Consider the following 19,502-nt stretch of genomic DNA (forward strand, 5'->3'; position numbering starts at 1 on the left):
AAACACTGGAGTTACAAAATTAAATGTTATGATTGTCAGCATCACTGTTAATGCACAACATTCTTTGATTGGTAATCTGCTCTTTTAGTTTTCAGTTTCAGTCAACTTCTTTTAGCTAAAATAGTATATATATATATATATATATATATATATATATATATATATATATATCAGCTACTGAAATAGGAACACGTTGTGATTTTGTAATTAATCCTTTTTTCCTCTATGGTTTTAAAGCATCTTTCTGCAGATTTATTCATCAATCAGTTTTCACATTGAATGTTCGCAGGAAATGCAACTTCTCCAGTCTTAACTTTGTGTTTCTAGTGTGACTCAAAACTTATTTACATTCAAATGTAATTTGTTTATGCTGTTTTGTCTCAGTCTAATGACTTCTACATTATTTTTTTAAGAAGAAGAGAACGGTTTATTTGAACTTATTCTTATAATTTGGAGTTTTCCCCGGTAGATGAGAGGGTGCAGCTTCCCTTCACCTTCGGGTGGGGGGACGGGCTCTGATTGTGTTTGTGCCTATGCACCAAACAACAGTTCACAGTATCCGGCCTTCTTGGGGTCCTTGGCGGGGGTGCTGGAAGGTGCGCCAACTGGGGACTCCTTTATTCTGCTGGGGGACTTCAATGCCCACGTGGGTAATGACAGCGTGACCTGGAGGGGCGTGATTGGGAAGAATGGCCTCTCTGATCTGAACCCGAGCGGTGCTCTGTTGTTGGACTTCTGTGCTAGTCGTAGTTTGTCCATGACGAATACCATGTTCAAACATAAGGGTGTCCATAAGTGCACTTGGCTCCAGGAGGTCGTAGATCGATGACTGACTTTATAGTCGCGTCATCTGATTTGCAGCTGTTTGCTTTGGATACTCAGGTGAAGACAGGAGCTGAGCTGTCAACTGGTCAACACCTGGTAGTGAGTTGGGTCAGATGCCGGACAGATCTGCAGACTCGGTGGTGGACACTCCGCATTAGGGAGGCTGTCGAGCTGAAGAAGGAGTCCTATCAGGCCTTGTTGGCTGGTGGGACTCCAGAGGCAGCTGAGGACTACGGGAGGGCCAAGCGGTCCGCAGCCTTTGCTGTTGCTGAGGCAAAAGCTTGGATGTAGGAGGAGTTCGGTGAGACCTTGGATAAAGACTCTTGGTCAGCTCCGAAGAGATTCTGGCAAAACATCAGGCGGCTGAGGAGGGGAAAGCTCTTTACTAACACTGTATTCAGTGAAGGTGGGGTGCTGTTGACCTCAACCAGTGATGTCGTCGGGAAGTAGAATACTTCTTGGATCTTCTCAATTCCATCGGCACGTCTTCCATGGAGGAGGCAGAGTCAGGGAACTTCGGGAATGGTCCGTCCATAATGGTGGCTGAATCAAGGCAGTTAAAAAGCTCAGAGGCAGCGGGGCTCCAGGGGTGGACGAGACTGTAAATGAGATTGGATGAGCTGGGATGAGAATCAGCACCTCCAAATCTGAGGCCATGGTCCTCAATTGGAAAAGGGTGGATTGTTTTCTTCAGGTCGAGGGTGAGGTTCTGCCTCAAGTGGAGGAGTTCAAGTATCTCGGGGTTTTGTTCACGAGTGAGGAAAGGAGTGTGAGATGGACAGATAGATTGGTGCAGCATCTGCAGTATTGTGGACTCTGTGTCGGCCCGTTGCGGTGAAGAGGGAGCAGAGCTGTAAGGCGAAGCTCTATGTTTATCTGTCGGTCTACGTTCCTACCCTCACCTATGGTCACGAGCTCTGGGTAGTGACTGAAAGAATGAGATAGTGGATACAGGCAGTTGAAATGAGTTTCCTCTGCATGGTAGCTGGACTCTCCCTTAGAGATAGAGTGAGAAGTTCAGTTACCCGGGAGAGAATCGGGAGTAGAACCGCTAGGCACTACTCCCCATCGAGAGGAGCCGGTTGAGGTGCATGTCCGACTGGGATGAGACCCCGGGGAAGACTCAGGATACACTGGAGAGACTACATCTCTCTGTTGGCCTGGGAACACCTTGGAGTTCTCCCAGAAGAGCTGGAAGAGGTGGCTGTGGAAAGCGATGTCTGGACCCCCCTGCTCAATCTGCTGCCCCCGCGACCAGACTTCGGAAAAAGCGGAAGATAATGGATGGATGGATGAATAAACTTTCAGAAAAGCCTGTGGAAACATTGCTCAACACCACTTTTAAAATAAAACATTTCCCAGAAAGCAGAATATAAATAAACCAGGAACGATTCTAGACTTTTCCACGATTCGTCAGGTTTTTGACGACAAGCAGGAACACGACACTGAAACCATGACAAAAAAAAAAACAACCCACCCATATTTGAACTGTTGTGAAAGTTTTTATAATTTCTTTCCACTCTTTTTCCTCCTCGGGTCTGTTTTGGTTACGGCTGCGAAGGAAAATCTCCAAACCGGGGGACACCCAACAATGACGGCACAACATTCCAGTATTTTAATTTAGTTTAGTGCGTGACTCAGACAAATGACTAAATGTAATCCAGCTGCTTGTTCAGCTGGCCCAATAAACAATAACCATGTTTCCATGGCAACCAGAGGCGGAGCCAACTGTAGTGTTGACAACTGAAGAGAAAGACAATCAAAACAAAAACTTTTAGATTTTTATGATGGGTTTCCAGGTGGAGCACATTTTAACATATTTATTTTGCATCATAGAGTAAGATTTTATATATTATATAAATAAAAATAGAACTATAACAATGTTCCTTGTAAAAAAAACTAAAAATAATTTACAGAGAAATTGTATTTTCTGTAAAAATAAGAGTGAATCCTGAGCACTGAATGACGTTACTGAAGTACGGTAAAGAAGCTGAAACTGAACTGTTAAAGCTAAAAGAAGAAAAACACTAAGCAGCAGCAAAATGCTAGCTCAAAGCCAAATTTAGTAAAATTCTAGCTAAAGTTATAAAAGCAAAACACAACTAAATGCTAAAAGTTGCAAAAGTTAGCCAAAAGAAGCAAAAATATTAAAGGCTAACTAAAAACAGAAAAATACAAACTAAAAGCTAAATGTGGCTAAACGCTAAATAAAAGTTAAAGTAGCAAAACCTGTATAAAATTAAAAAATGGCAAGACAGTAACTGAAAGCTAAAACTAGCAAAACTGTAGTCAAAAATCCCAAAATGCTAAATAAAAGCTAAACCACGAAAAAGGTCAGCTAAAAGCAAAAAACATCAAAATGCTAGATAAAAGTTAAGGTAGCAAAAAGCTTTCTAAAATGTAAAAGTAGCAAAACATGCTAAAAATTAAATACTAAAAAAGCTAAAAGTAGCAAAGACCAGTTAAAAAGCAAAATACTGGCTAAAAGCTACAAGTCACAAAAGCTAAATACAGAAATTATTAAAGCTACAAGTTATAAAAAGGCTACCTATAAATAGAAAAAACTCTGGGTAAAACCTAACTAGAAAAAGCTTTGGCTACATTAGCAAAAAGCTTGCTAAAAGCTAAACGTAGCAAAAGGCCGGCTAAAAAAAAAGAGTAGTAGAAGCTAAAAGTAGCTCAAGAAAACAAAAACGGAGCAGGTGCACTGAGGTACGCTCAGTTTTTAACAGAATAAAGTTTTGAAGGAATTTAAAGAGACATGAATGCATTTCTTTTGAAATAAACATTTGAGTTAAACATGTAGAAAATTATAAAACAAGTGAGAACACCCAGACTTGAGACTTGAATGTTTAAACAGCACATCTTCAGAAGTTATTATTAAAAAAAAAAAAAGGTCCAGAAAAGAGAAAAAGGCTGAATTCACACAATAAAAGGCCATAGAGCTTTTATTTAAAATTACAAAAACTACATACCATATTTAAATATTATATATTAAAAATACAAATTTCAATGCTTGTAAAATGGTTTTACTTCTGTCATAACTGAAAAATACTGAATTATTCTGTTACACACTTAAAAAAAAAAAGGAAGATTTTCTTATTTATAGCCGAGCTATAAACACAAACTGCTGTGGTCTGACCAACACTCGGCACGCAGTTAGCTTAAAAAAAAAAAAAAAAAAAAGTCTCATATTTAAGAAAAATAATTTAATATTTTTCTAACATTTTTCAATAAATCTGGTCGTATTAATATTTCAGATTTAATTTCCTGCATTTCCACAGTAAATACGACATTTTTCTTTTTTGAGAACAATGCTTGGAAAGATTCAGTGCTCCGGGAGCTCAGTTAAAGATGGATGGATGGATCGAGCCATCATCCATCCATCCATCCATCCTCTTTACCCACTTCCTCCTTTTCGGGTCGCGGGGGTCACTGCGAGAGGTGGGGGACACCTGGACAGGTCTCCAGTCCATCACAAAGACGCAACCTCTCACTCACACCTAGGGACGATTTAGAGCTGACAATCAGCCTAACATGCATGTTTCTGGTCTGGGGGAGGAAACCAGAGATATATCTCAAAACCGCAGGACGGATTGTGATGAAACACTTAAAGAAGTCTTTGGATAAACGTCTACAGCTGATTTACTTTTGACGCCAACCCATTTCAGCCTGATCCCCGCAGCCAAATGACATTGGGAAACACAAAAACGTGCACAGTTTGGACAAACGTTTAATCATGCATCCATTCCTTCAAAGAACGTTGGGCATTCAGTGTTTGCTTAATTTCCTGTAAAGTCAATTATCTGCAGGTTTCTGTGGTTCTGTGATCCTGGTGGTCTTCAGAGCAGCATCTGGTGTGTGCTCCGCAGAGGCTCAGGTTACATTAGGAGTCTTTGGGGTTTTCTGAAGGAAACGTGCCGACCCATTTCTGCGTTCGCGCTAAACACTGATCCCAGTCGTAGAGGGGTCGATACTGGAAGAACCTCTGAGCTTTGTCGGTCTGCACCGTGAAGGTGGTGCTGGCCACAGCCAGGGTGTAGCGGTTCAGCAGCGGGGTGTAGTTGTAGACCGGACTCAGCGCCCAGCGGAGGAGGTCGTTGAACATGGCCAGGAACCAGAGGATCACGGCGGGCATGCGCATCTTCCTGAAGTTGAACGCCGAGAGCAGCTTCATGTTGAAGTCCTCGTAGCTTTTGTACGGCGAGTCGTCGTAGCAGAAGAAAGCTTCGCCTCCGACTTCCTGAGGCTTCTCCCTGAGGGCTCGAGCTGCAAGAACGTGCATCCAAGCAACGTTGCCTAGAGAGACAAAAACAAGGAGCCAAGTTTTCATTCCGAGATTCTGTTCAGCTACTTCGGGCTTTTAGCTAGTGTTTCTGCTTCTTTTAGCTTTACAATTCAGCTTCAGCAAGTTTGATCAAAGACACCAGGCACTGGATTTTCTCAGAAAACACCAATTCTCAGGTTTAATATAGAAAATTGATCAATTTTTATTTTACCAATCGTAACAACCGAGGCCAATTGTGAACTAGAAGTTTATCTTGGGTCCTCACAAACCTGTGGTTAACATTCGTCAGCCATAAATGAACAAAACACGTACAGATCTACATTAATATATCAGGATGTATAAGTTAAACAACGTAAATATGTAAAATACACTTCAACATGTTAACATCGTCTGTATCTTTAGGTTACGGCTCTTCTACAGCCTCGGTTCAAAGCAGCTCTTTAGTTATTAGCAGCTTAGCGACACAGCTGATGTAAAAATATATCAGCTTCAAAACCTTCTGAGAATTTAGGAGGAAGTGTCGTTTGAAGTTTTCAGTTTTTAATGAGGTTCCTTTTTTACTTTAAATGCCTTTAATTTATTTTCAAGAGAGAACTGAGAATAGATTCTTGCTTCCTAAAAACTCGTCTTCAGTAGTTTTACCTGCATAAACCCTCCCGTGTTCAATGTGGTCCGGGATGCCCCCGATGACCAAACCTCCTCTATCAGCAGCCTGTTGGTAGAAGTCCTTCATCAGCAGGTGACCTTCGCCGTAGATCCCCGTCGGCCTCAGGGAGCAGGTGAATAAACACTTTCCACCTTTCACCTGGACGACAAAACCAACCGTGAGGGGCAGAAAACTAGAAGACAAGAAAACGGTAAAATAACAGCATGTGGCAAGATTTACTGGGTTTTAATTACAGCCTTTAGAAATGACACCCAGTAAGATCACAGAGAGGACTGTCTGCAGAGAAGTTGCAAAAGAAATCCCTACAATGTTGAAACCCAACCAAGCATTTGGCAGCCGCAAAGGAATTTATCGCTTTTGCATATTTAAGGTTTAAGAAACAAAATGTTCTTGCTGCATGCAGTAACATAAAATTAAATATCAGGCAGCTCTTTAACATTTTCACCGTCTGCATCAAGAATTAACCTCTTACTGTGGTTTGTCTAGAATGCGTTTTAAAGAAAGGAGTATTTTTTTTTTAAATACGTTGTCGTACCGTGATGCCGTTAGCTTCCAGAACGAGTTTCTCTGCCGCCGCCTTACTTTTGGGATACGCCATGACGTGTTTCACGGGATACGGCGTGTCTTCGTTGCCTCTGCAGAGAAAGAAATCCAATATTGGTGGTTTTTATTCGCCCTTCATTCTTAAAAAAAAAAAAAAAGTAATCCAATCTACATTTGCGCCGGTCAGCTGGTGCTTCAGCAGCCGTGTGCAATCAATAAAGAATGTGCACATTCATTCAGACGTGTTTTCTTGAGCTCCCACTTGAATGACAGGAATGTTTTGACAGAAAACTAACGCGCAGCGCTGAGAGAGTCTTAAAGGGACGGTTGAAACCAGGAACATTTATCAGTCTGAACACTTCAACAGGTCGATCTTCATGTCTGTGCAGCGAGACAACACCAAGGCTCGTTCTTACAGAAAGATGCTGAAAAGCTGATGAGAGCCAACTCAAAAAAAAATAAATAACGACGTGCGAACTCGCACAGAGGTACGAACAACATCTGGAAGGGTGTCAGCGATCCTCGTGTGCATCGTTATTAGACATTATTTTTCTCTTTGATTCCGTAATTTGTTGCAGAGGCCATGATGTCACCGAGTTTTGAACAGGAATCCAAACAAGTCAGCTGTTCAGATTTAACTCATCCACAGTAAGCTCGCCAAATGCAGATGTGATTTATTGGGTTAACCCGGTGCTGAAAATGGGTTTCCAAACAAAAGACTTCAAAGTTTGATTATATCAGAGCAGAAAAACGGACAAGTCAAGTCAACTTTATTTATAGAGCCCATTTAAAAAAAACTTATCAAAGTGCTTAACAACATCAATGAGAGTAAAATTAATGAAAAAATATATAATCCACTAATAATAATAATACAGAATTAATAAAAAGCATTTAACACATAGGATCACAGAACACTAAATCAATTTACACTGTGTGAAATGCCGGATTTGAACAGATGTGTTTTTATCAGGGATTTGAAGTGAGGAAGGGAGGTGGCCTGCCTGATGTTGGGGGGGCAGGTTGTTCCAGAGTTTGGGGCCCATGACTGAAAATGATCTCCTCTGAGCTTCAGTCTTGATTTTGGAACAGCCAAAAGCAGCTGATGGAATGATCTCAGGGCCCGAGAGGGAACGTAAGGTTCCAGTAGCTCAGAGAGGTAAAGGGGTGCGAGGCCATTTACGCATTTGAAGGTCAACCGAAGAATTTTAAAGACTATCCTCGTACGAACAGGGAGCCAGTGAAGGGAGGACAGAACTGGTGTAATATGTTCAGACCTACGAGTTCTGGTTAAAAGCCGAGCAGCAGCATTCTGGACGAGCTGAAGACGTGAGCTGGAGGCCTGGCTGACACCAGCATAGAGCGCGTTGCAATAGTCCAATCGGGTCGTGACAAAGGCGTGGACTAGACATGGGCACAAACATTCCTGAATGAAATAAAGGGTTTTCAGCCTTCTGATTGTGACCAGGTGGTGTTAAATACATGTCCGAAGAGCCTCAAAGAACATGGAAGAGGTTTTCCTCTGGTGGTCTGGACCCCTTTGATCCAGTCTGAACAGAACCCGTCCTGAGCTGTAGGACTTCTGCTGAACTGATGTGACCTGACACAAGCAACAGTTGTTACTTCGACGTCTCCAGGTAAAACAAAAAGAGTCCGCTCAGCTGGCAGCTGATCAGAGACAATTAAAAAACCAAACGTGGGAAAATCTGGATCTGATTTATGAATAAACAAGAGTTCCACCAACAGGATATAATCCACCCGTCAGTAAACTGTCAACGTCATCAAGAACCTGAATGAAGTCGCTCGCTCAACAACCCTGAATATATGGGTTCGTTCGATAATTACATGATGGTGAGGTCAAAGGTCAGTTTGACTGGTTTGTGATGATGATAAAAAGACAAAATGGTTGATTAAAGAACGCACAAGAACATAAAACTGCAGCTAGCAGGTGTGAGGAACTCACCTGCAGCCGATCCAAACCATTCTATGGTCAGAGTAGACCAGAGCCACTCAGTTTCTTTGACGGAAGTGATTTTAAAATCAACAAAAGATCCAACGTGGAGACGTCAACATCTGTAGTTACACCATGGACAACTTACTGTGGACCGTCTTAGGGATGGACAGATAGGGACAGTCAAGGCTGGAGTCCCTGATCCTCGTTTCCCACTATCCTGCAAGTTTTAGATGTTTCCTGCTTCAACACGCCCGACAGAAATCAACGAGTCGTTGACCGGCTTCTGCTAGACGTGATGACATTCTGAGTGGCTAATCGCATGATTTGAATCAGGTGTGCTGAAACAGAGAAACAGCTAAAACATGTAGGATGGCGGGCCACGAGGACCGTAGTTACCTGGATGTTAAGGTGGAGCAGAGACAAGACTGACCTTTGACCCAGTGGCCTTGAAGTCATCAGGGATCAACCTGGACACACGAGGTGTCCGGCTGTGCAGTTCGACATTTCTACGTCAACGAGTGATGAATTTAGTCAAGAATTCGTCCACAGACCGACGGATGAAGGTTGGTGCCCGTCTTGTCCGGAGGTTTGAATGTTCTCCTTCGTCTCAGTAAACCGTCCGGACAACGAGCGGACAGACGCGTGCAGAGATGAAAGGCTGTCGCCGCTGAAGAGCACGGAGTCTGATTTCACAGAGCGGGTTCACGTCACAATCTGCTCAGATCACTGGTTCAAACAAGCCTTTGTCCTCGGAGCCAAAAATACTTGGCTCTTTGTGACATTCATTTGATACGAGACCGGTTTTAAACCTCATAAACAAACTGGTTATGGACCGTTTCTGTCCAAAACATTAACAAACTTCTCCTTTATTTGCCGTCTGGTTTTAATATGAAAATAAGTAAATGACGCAAAACTCAATCAGAAATATTTGCGTTTGTTTTTTCAACTTAAAGACACAAAAGCCATTTCCATGGATACAATATACGTGTATAGTCCGTGCGTTAAGAGTTGCATTTGGGCCTAATAAATCCGGCCCGGACCAAGCCCGTAGTTTTTCTTTTTCCCCCCCAAGCCCTACCCGGACCCAACGGGTTAACGGTAATTAGAGGACCGACCTGAAAAAAATTAAACTTTTACTGCTTTTGTAGTAAATCAGTTTGATATGATAGTTTTAAAATCGTAATGAAAGGACGATGTAAGATTTATTTTTATTAACAAGTCACCAAATGGATATTAACATACAAAACAAATAACCTAAAAAAAATCAGTTCTACAGATGGGCTGTTATACAGATGAACAAAAATATTTTTAGAGTAAAATTATTTGGAAAAATATCGAACAAGGATATTTTAATTGAACACGCTGCTCGCTTCGGCTTTTGTAGATGCTACCACTTCCTTCACCGCAGATGACAGCATGACGTGCGCAGCCTGTGATCAGCTGATCCATCCATTATCTTTACTCGCTTCTTCCTTTTCAGGTTGCGGGAGTCGCTGGTGCCCGTATCCAGCCATCACTGTGCAAAAGGTGGGGTACACCCTGGACAGGTCGCGAGTCCATTTCAACAGGTGGGTCAGCAGACGCGCGCGGCCGGTGACCGGTTGTCCATCTGAGCTAAACGTGACTTTTTTACCTCTTATTTAAACTATCCGGTCGGACCTGCCTCCTCTTCAACAAGTAGATTAACACAATTTTATATTGTGCATTCTTATTTAGTTTTATTTGTGCTGTATGATTCTTAAAACCACATCAAAGACCGAGACAGGCCCAGCCTGCACATCAATCACATTATAAGGGCCTGGACTGGCCCTAATCCAGGTCGGTCCGGGCTGGGTTTTGGGTTTGGGTTAGAAATGACAGCTCTATTGTGCATCACCACAATGCCATTCATCACGAGTCAGCGTGGTCATCACTTTTATCCATTGTTTCTTTTCCTCAAACGTTTCAGGAACAGCTCATCCCGTTAAGTGTGCCAACATGTGGGCTGCTGGCACCTCGAGGAGGATTCACTAATTTCTACAAATGTCAAAACCTTTTTGTTTTGTCAACAGTAGCGTTGACTCAGTGCTCAGGAATCTTTAGGATTCAGTCCAGCTGAATCAGGGTTTGGACATACAGAGTCCCCTGAAAGTTCTCAAAGAGAAACTTTTGGACTCAGACATATCCTCTAAAGAGAATATTCAGGATTATGTTTCCAGGTTTTGTGAGCGGCTGCACCACACGTGCCTTTGCGAGAGATCCTGGGTTCAGATCCCGGACGAGCCCCCATTAACGTTACCTCCCCTTTTCCTGGCTGAGCCGGGTCGTAACAAGTAGCATCAAAGATGGACTGGGTTACAGGTTTGCACATCAAGGCTGTACAAAGCTGCCTTTAAGCTGCTGTATCTGCCAACAACAGACTCATGTTCAGGCTGCTGTTTAATACACCATATTATTTTACATTATTATTGTTTAGCATATATCTTAGATCCTTGTATACAATTTCTTTTTATACCTTATATTTTTGCATGTAACTGGGACCCTGAGTAGACATTTTTGTTCCACCTCATGTACCACATGCGATAAGAATGACAATAAAGAACCTTGAAAATAATAATTGTCTGCAAAAACAGCATAGGGGAAAATGTTGCTCCACCTGGCTTAAATTACTTTTATTTGTTTTCCCAAATAAAACTACAAACTTTGTTGATAAAAGACGGAGATTGTTGAATAACCATGAACTCCAACCAGCTCTCCGAAATGTTTTAGCTTCCATAAAAAACAAACAGAAGAAGCCTTTCTTACAATAGATGCCTACATTAGCGCCCTGTGGGCTCCCTGATGGACAGCTGCAGGAAACGGACGTGAAATGTACGGAAATGGTGCTCGTTTTTAAAGTTTCACCTCTTGAAGTGATCTCCGTGGACGTTGGGGCCGATCACCTCCATGCTGCTGGTGTAGACGAGGCTCTCCACGCCACATTCCACGCACGCTTTGATCACGTTCTCCGTTCCTGAGAAGACAGGAAATTTATTTATTGGAAGTTCGTCTGAATAAAACTGACTTTATTAAGAAACAGATGTTTTTGTTTTCCTCAGACCGGATCAGACCGGAGTCCAGTTTGTTAATCTTAATTACATGCAGACGGTCAACATACACGTGTTAAAAACAACACAGATGTGGGATCCATGTGTGTTCTGTCAAGCAATAGGAAACATTTTTCCTCTGTTCCACGTAATTCGGAGTTTTATTACAAACATTAACGAGCCGTGCAAGGAAAAATGGCTAAGTTCGATCTTTCCAAACTGACTTTTTAAGTTTTTATGTGTTGGTGACACTCAGTCTAATCTCAAACCTCCAGTTTTGACAAAAACAGCGCTGACAGGAGAGCAGTGGAGTCCGATAATTCACGATTCACTCCTAAACTCGTGATCTGGGATGTCTGTGCCGAGCCATGGCAGAAAGAAACGACAGGAAAGAACCAAAGAATGAAAAGAAAACGCATTAAAACGCATTAGGCTTCACAAATACAAGAGAAAATTATCTGCCAGAAAACACAAAGGCTTCTAAAACCTGGATTAAATTTAATGCTGGATTAGTTTCACAATAAGATTAAATCTAAATAAACATTTGACTCCAGGTCTGAAGATCTGAAGAATGCCGGCAGCACAGGGAAAACCCAGAGACCAAAGCAGATGAAACTTTATCCCATTCTTTGTGATAAAACTGGAGCCCATCAGGAGGAAACGTCCATTATGAAGCAAACATCTTGCAGACAAAATGAAACGAGCACCCCTGGATGATAGGTGATGATGTCTGAGGGGCTCCGTTTCTAGAACAAGGTCCACAGCCGAGTCTGCAAACGACTCAAGTGTCTTGTGTTTGCTGAATCACTGCTTCACACTCCCACTGAGTCTCGCCCTCCGTCTTCTTCACGGTCGTGGGGAGTTGGTGTCCAAGTCCAGCAGTAGGTGTGAGAGAGGCGGAGGACACCTGGACAGGTCAAGTCCATCACAGGGGGACACAGAGACAAATGAAGGGTTTACCTTCCTTCTCCTGCTTCAGCAGAGTTCATCTGAACCATTGATGGATAAAAAACTGTTTCAGAGATGGGAGCTATAACTTCTGGCTTTAAAACTTTAAACTGTTTAAAATACGTTACTTCCTTAGTTTTATTAAAATTAAAGCTTTGACGATTTGAGCCTTTAGCGTTGGTTCTGCTAGTCTTAGGTTTTAATTCGGGTTTTGCTTCACGCTGCATTTTGGCAGCTGGTAATTTATGTTGTGTCTTTAATTGAAAAGCAGATCAGGGCCGATGTTTCAGGGCTGAAATGTTCCAGGTTCTTTGTTTAGTTTAAATTAAAAAACAAAAACAGATCCGATCAAACATGACATCATCCTTCCGAGCCACAACAGCCTCACAGCGACAAACGACACAAACACGTCTCAACCTGCACAAACCTTCAGATGACAGCGTTTGGTATTTTCAGGTAAAGGCGACGCCTTCGTACCTGCGTTCCTGAAGAGAAGCATCATGCTGCTCACGCACAAACAGCTTACAGCTCGATTTCTGTCCTGTCGAATTTTTAGATCCAAAAATAAGAATTTTATGTTACTTGAGGAGTTCAAACTTGGATTAGCAAGACGCAGTCACTGGCTAAAAGCTAGAAGCAGTGAAAGGCTAGCTAAAAGTAGCACAGTAATGCTCAAGTAGTAAAACACTTGCCAAAAGAGGAAAATCACTAGCTGAAAGCTAAAAGTAGCAAAATGCAAGCTAAAAGTAGAAAAACAACTAGGTCGGCAGTGCTACCATTAGGCTACATAAAAGCTTAAAGTTGCAGAAGGTTGTCAAAAAGCTAAATGTAGCAAAATGATAGCTAAAAAAAAAAACAACTATCATAAGATGACAAAAAGTAGATCCAGTAGCCGAAGCGAACTTCAACTAGAACAATGTTTTTGAAGGGATTTAACAGAAACCAGTGTTGGCAAATCTTTAAGTTAAATATTTTTTATAATATATTTTAAATATTTTGCAGCGAGTGGTGAAAGCTGCACAGAAGTATGTTGGAGTCAGCCTCCCCACCATCACAGACATCTACACCTCCAGATGCAGGAAGAGGGCCACCTGCATCATGAAGGACCCCACCCACCCAGCACACACACTTTTTGCCCCGCTCCCCTCAGGAAAGAGATTGAGGAGCATTCAGTGTAGAACCACTAGACTGAGGAACAGCTTCTACCCTGAAGCTGTTAGACTCATACGTCCCTAATCAGGATTATCACTGTGAAAAAAAAATCACTGTAATGCCACTTGATTGTTGACATGTGCTGCTGATCTCATGCTGCTGATTTATTTCATGTTGCTGTGTTCATTCGTCCTCATATGCTCACACAGACTCATGTTCGTGCTGCTGTTGTTTGGTACCATTAGTGCTTAGTGTATTCTCAGTTTAACGTATTTCTTAGTTCGGATGTAACTGGGACCCTGTGTACAAAGTTTCGTTCCACCTCATGTACCACGCGTGATGTGAATGTCAATGAAGAACCTTGAATCCTTGCAAAGAATTTTAAAAAAGTTTCAAAAATCAAAGCACCCACCCGAACGAGCTGCACATTTTGATATATGAACAGCTGTGTAGAAATTGTTCAAAACATGGGAAAGAAACAGGAAAACTCTTTTGTAAACGCTGAGTCAGCGTTCACAACAAGCCTTCAGCCTCGTGTGACACTTGAACCCACCGCTGACCTTTGCACCACGAGCTCGACGCAGCTGCAGCGTCCCTGAAAACAATGAATGTTTAGAGCAGGGGTGTCAAAAGGAAAAGGGGGCCATAATTATAAACATTTTTTCAAACTAAGGGCCAATTTCAGAATCTACATTAACTTAAGTTAGATATCCAACATCTTTTCTTGGTCACAGGTTCCTCAATAAGAGTTTGATTGGTCACATTTTGATGTTCCCTGTTGTGCTTTCAACATCATAATCAAAGATTATTGAAAAAAAATTAAGAAATAAAAGTATTTTTCATTTAAAATAACATCTTGGGGGCCAGATAAGATGTCAACGAGGGCCACATTTGGCTCTCGGGCCTCGGGTTTGACACGTATGCTTTAGAGTCTCGGAGCTGCAGCATTGACGCTTCAGATGTTTCTGTCTCTTCTGAATCAACTGAGCATCAACCATCTTCATGTTCAAGTTCAAGAATCTTTATTATCCCCAAGGGGCAATTTGTTTCCCAGTCAGTAGACACACAAAAAATCCATACTAGACACTGAGACATTAACAGAAATCATCATTGTTCATTGAGAAGCCTGATCTCTACAGGGATGAACGAGTTTTTCAGTCAGTTTGTTCCACATCTGGGCAGCAGAAACCTGCCTCCAGATGGAAGTAACCTGAACTCACCATGGAGCGATGAACAGGATCTGCCAGAATCAGCCTGGCCTTGTTCACTGACCCAGCCTTGTGTAGGTAAAGATAAACGTGTTTCCCTCCCTCGAGCTGGGAGCGGTGACGTCGTTCAAACATGCATTACGTTCAGATGCAGCAATATGATAAGATAAAAAAAAAGGTTCTTGGCTCAGGTTTTTGAATGGATCTAAATCCGGCTTCACACCACTTTTCATTCGAGACATTTTCTTTAGATTTCACTGTCCAAACCATCTACATGTGCGTTTTCTCTGTGTTGGGACCCACAGGAAACGTCTGAACCGTTTCCCGTCGGTCCCTTCCCCGCCCCTCCCCCCCCCCCCCCCCCCCCCCCGCTCACTCATCGGGACTCTTCAGGACGCACCTGTTACGTTGACGGAGTAGATGAGGCTTTCCGGGACTTTGTGCCAGACGTCCACCAAGCTGGCAGAGTGGATCACAACATCTGCTCCACGCGTGGCCTCCAGCACGCTGCGGTAATCTGTGATGTCACCACGAACGACGACGACTTTCGTCCTCTCTGCGTGAGAAACGGAGACATAAACCAAAACCGGCGATGAGACAAAACGAGGAGTTTCCTCAGAATATTCCAGGTGAGGAAGAGGAAGATGAATCATTATTTACAGTCAGGGTTGTTCGTCATCAACCCTGAGGACTTCCTTCACAAATATTCCCTGTTTTTATTTGTTTAGATTATTATTATTATTATTATTTCCAGATAATATTTCCACATTGAAGTAGGTTTTACTGAAAACTACACACAAAAAAGTAAATTACCTTACTAAATTAAAAATATATTATAAAAAAGGATTACTTTTAGTGGTTTAAAAACTAAACTTTAAATTATTGGGAGTCCCCTGCCCTTCAAGCCAGAGTTTAAACCAACTCCATCAAATTTTAACAAAGTGAAAGGTGTTTTGGTCAAATATGACGACAGCTACAATCTCATGAGCGTTGTGGATTGAGAACTCTCAGCTACTTCCACGTTTAGGTTTTAGCTCGAGATTTGTAAAAATTTACAGAGTTGAAGCAATTTATGCTTTTAATGGCAACATTTTGAATTGTTTTGTCTCCAGGAGTTTGTCGGGACATCTGATGATTATTTCCTGGAAGATTCATTAAAATCCGTTCAGTGAGCCGTGAGATATTATGCTAACAGATGCACGAACAGAGACGACCTTCGCCTTTGGCACGAGGTGAGTTAAAGTTCTGCAGCAGGCAGTAAAGTTGAGTCTCGTTATCATCTGAAGGTTGTGAGTCTCTGGTTTATCTTGTGGTCGTCGATAAGAGCGCTGTGGAAACGTGATCCTGTTCAAACAGATTAAACCTTTTACTTTTCCTCACACCATCTTTAAATTACGGATGATCCAAGTGTCCTTTTCCTGCCCCGAGGGCCGAACGTGGGGCGTCTCTGGGTCTGAGACACCAGATCTCACAATAAATAAAGAAAACAAAGGATTCTCCACTGGCGGTTGGAGCATTCCTCTTACTGACGTGGACAAACCTCAGAGGAACTGAATGTAATTTACACCCAGCAGTTCTTAAATTAAGTCATGCTAAATTTATGACTCGAGTAAAACAGGAAGTTAAAAAAAAGTGTTTTAGAGGAACTCTGATAACTTTTAGTTTCCCAACCCGTAAAGTTGACCCTCTGACCACGCGTCAAGAGTTTGTTTGAGCTGTGAAACTACAAAAAGTGATGTTGACCCACGACCAAGTAAATACACGGTCAGTATCGACCCGATACTTTTAATTTATGTAAGGAACAGCAGTGGATTGTGTTTGATAGATTTTATTATCATTACATTTAATTCTTGGTTAATTTAAATGCTTCTATTTATTCTGCATTTTTTTTTAAATTTACTGTAGTTTCTTCTGGGTATGTCAGGTGTACCCCAAGGCTCCATTCTTGGTACACCACTTTTCTCCTCATTTATAAATGGTATCTCGCGTTCCGTTAGTGAGGACTCCATTCATTTCTATTCTATACACCATTGTATATACTTTTGGTTCTACTCTGGGTGAGGTTGTGAAGTTCCTTGCATATAGTTTTCTTGAAATCCAGCAGGCCTTTTCTGGCTTAAATTTGTCCTTAAATGCCAAGAAAACGAAATGTATGTGGTTCAGTCATGGAGGAGGAACCATACCCACCTGGGTGGACTTCACCACTGTAAACAATGACATTATAGAAGAGGTAACGGTTTATAAATATTTGGACATATGGATTGATGGTGCTCTGTCCTTTTCACATCATGTTTATGTTTTGCAATCTAAGGTTGAAGCGAAACTTGAATATCTATGTAGAAATCAATCATTGCTTACATTGGCTGCAAAATCCACAATTGTTGAAAAAAAAAAAAACCCATTCTACCTTTGTTGGATTATGGAGACATAATTTACAGACATGTTAAGGGTGTTTGCTATTGGCTTCGTTACAAATGCTCCTAATAAAACACATCATTGTCTCTACTCTTGTTAAATGTCCTTCTCTACATACTTGTTGTGACATTCATCGGTTTACCCTCATTTATAAGACGTTGCTGGTTATTCACCTCCATATTTGACTAATCTAATGAAACCAGCACTGGTTTAGAAGTACAACACCTGAACCTCTCAGTATTTGTGGTTAACAACTCTAAAAACCTACTTCAAAAACTTTGGGTTTGACCTCACTTGTTTCAGTTTCTAGTTTTTTAAAATAATTTAAAAGTCGTTTTTAAAGATACTTGCAAATGTTTTCATGCTTAGTAATGTTGTCGTTTAATGAACTGTTTTTAATGTAATTTGCGATTTCCTTGTTTGTTATTGAGATTTTGTTGTTTTGCCTAATTGTACCGTTTCCCTTCCCTTGAGCCTACAAGTGGCTGTTGGTGCTGCCAGACCAGCTCAGTAAATAAGAATTTGATTTTAAGTGTTTATGCCTGATTTAATAAAGGTGAAATGGAAAAATGAAAAATGTAGAACGGTTCTGTGTTTTGCTCTTTGCTTCTTTGTGATTACAAGTGTGTTTACATTTTTGGTGTTGTTGTGATCCAGATCCATTTCTGTCAATGTGAGTAAAAAATAAATAAATTATCTAGGCCATATTTATGAACGATCTTTAAATTTAACATAGCAGCTTATAATTTTGAAATATCTCATGTTAATGATGCAATGTCTTAATTTCGAGTTAGATGATCTTATTCTTCTTCAGTGTGGCAAAAATTAGTTTCTATGGCAACAAACGAAACGCTGAGAGGAGAAACAAAAAACATCTATATGATCGATACTTTATTTTAATATTAATACAGTACTGTATCAATTTTAGGATCGATCCAAATGCCACTAACAAGTTTGTGTTAAAATCTATTTGTTTTTGATTGTTGTTGGTTAAGCTTAAAACGCATTACCATTTTATAGTTACCAGTAAGCCATACTTTAAAAAGTACCAGAACTAATTTTGTTACTAATTTAATGATAAGATGGTCAAATCTGCCTACTGTAACAGGAAATTTTACTATAAAATGATAAAGTCAGAGGAGATTGTTTAATAAACGTCTTGATTGTTATTATGAGGTTTAGGCGGTTTTGATTAAAAATACATTTTTTGTGAATTTTCTTAAGTAACTTACAGACAAGAGGGCCACCTGCATCGTGGAGGACCCCACTCACCCAGCACACGCACACTTTTTGCCCTGCTCCCCTCAAGGAGGAGCATTGGGTGTGGAAACACTAGACTGAGGAACAGCTTCTACCCTGAGGCTGTTAGACTCGTGAATCTCTAACCAGGACAATCACTGTGAAAACATCATGTTGCTGCTGATCTGTTTCATGCTGCTCATCTGCTCACTCAGACTCATGTTTGTGCTGCTGTTCCACGTATCGTTTTTATGCTATTTGTGCTTGGCATATTTTTAGTTGATGTTTTCTTGGTTCATATCTTAGATCTTATTACGGTTTTCTTTTGTACGGTGACTGGGTGCAAACTCAAAAACACGCAAACACACACACACACACACACAAAAATGCAAACACAAAAAAACATATGCAAACTAAAAAAAGCACATATGCAAACACAAAAACATACGCAACAGAAAAACGCTGCAAACTGTGAAAACACCAGTAAACTTGTGTTTTTGATTTTGCTTCATGTGTTTGCTGCACGTTCCGCCGTTTGCTGAGCGTTTGCACCCGTCGGCCACCGTACTTTTACATTTAGTTGTTGAATGTAACTGGGAGCCTGTGTACATACTCCGACTCTGACAATGATAAAAAGCTGACGGAAACACAACACGACAACGAGTTTAAACGGTATTTTTTTATGTAAAACCGAACAAAATACGCAATTCAGCTGTGTAACAGACAGGATGTCCTTACCTGTGCTGAGTTCATTTAAACTCAGATCTACGTGCTTGTCAAACACTCGAACCTCGACCAGTTCGTCCTCCTTCTCCTGCAGAACCCTGAGCAGATGGGTTCCGAGAAACCCGCAGCCTCCGGTGATCAAATAGATGAGCCCGTTTTTAGACATGCTCACAGAAACAACAGCCGCAATTTAAAGAACTTCTGAACAGCTAAGAAGGACGGAACCCTTTATATAGAAGGGGGCGGAGCCTAAAACAGTCCATCTAAAGCCCCCGCAGGGAGGAATCCTAAAACCGCCTGAATGAAAATTCAGAGATTTATTAGAACTTTCCCCACATTTTAAAATTTAAATTTATTACTGTGTAAATAAACTCACTCTAGATGAATGAGGTGACTTATAGACTAAATTCTACATTAGAAATAATGATGGTGGTTCTCTGTCATCCCTTTAAAACGGTGCAACATGGTTTAGTCC

The 19,502-nt window shown here is 41.3% G+C and overlaps 1 protein-coding gene across 1 annotated transcript; it reads right to left on the reverse strand.

Annotated features, from left to right (window-relative positions):
* Positions 1-4,584: 4,584 nt before the first annotated feature.
* Positions 4,585-19,228, reverse strand: hsd3b7 (hydroxy-delta-5-steroid dehydrogenase, 3 beta- and steroid delta-isomerase). The gene is made up of 6 exons (XM_037688716.1): positions 19,040-19,228; positions 15,048-15,203; positions 11,158-11,266; positions 6,316-6,415; positions 5,756-5,918; positions 4,585-5,124 (listed from the first exon to the last, which is right to left on the reverse strand). Exons 1-6 carry the CDS (start codon positions 19,191-19,193, stop codon positions 4,712-4,714), a joined length of 1,095 nt encoding a protein of 364 aa, XP_037544644.1. The 5' UTR covers positions 19,194-19,228; the 3' UTR covers positions 4,585-4,711.
* Positions 19,229-19,502: the final 274 nt, after the last annotated feature.

The sequence above is a fragment of the Nematolebias whitei genome, chromosome 15 (assembly GCF_014905685.2).
Source record: "Nematolebias whitei isolate Nwh7 chromosome 15, NemWhi1, whole genome shotgun sequence".
In the NCBI taxonomy this organism is placed as follows: domain Eukaryota; kingdom Metazoa; phylum Chordata; class Actinopteri; order Cyprinodontiformes; family Rivulidae; genus Nematolebias; species Nematolebias whitei.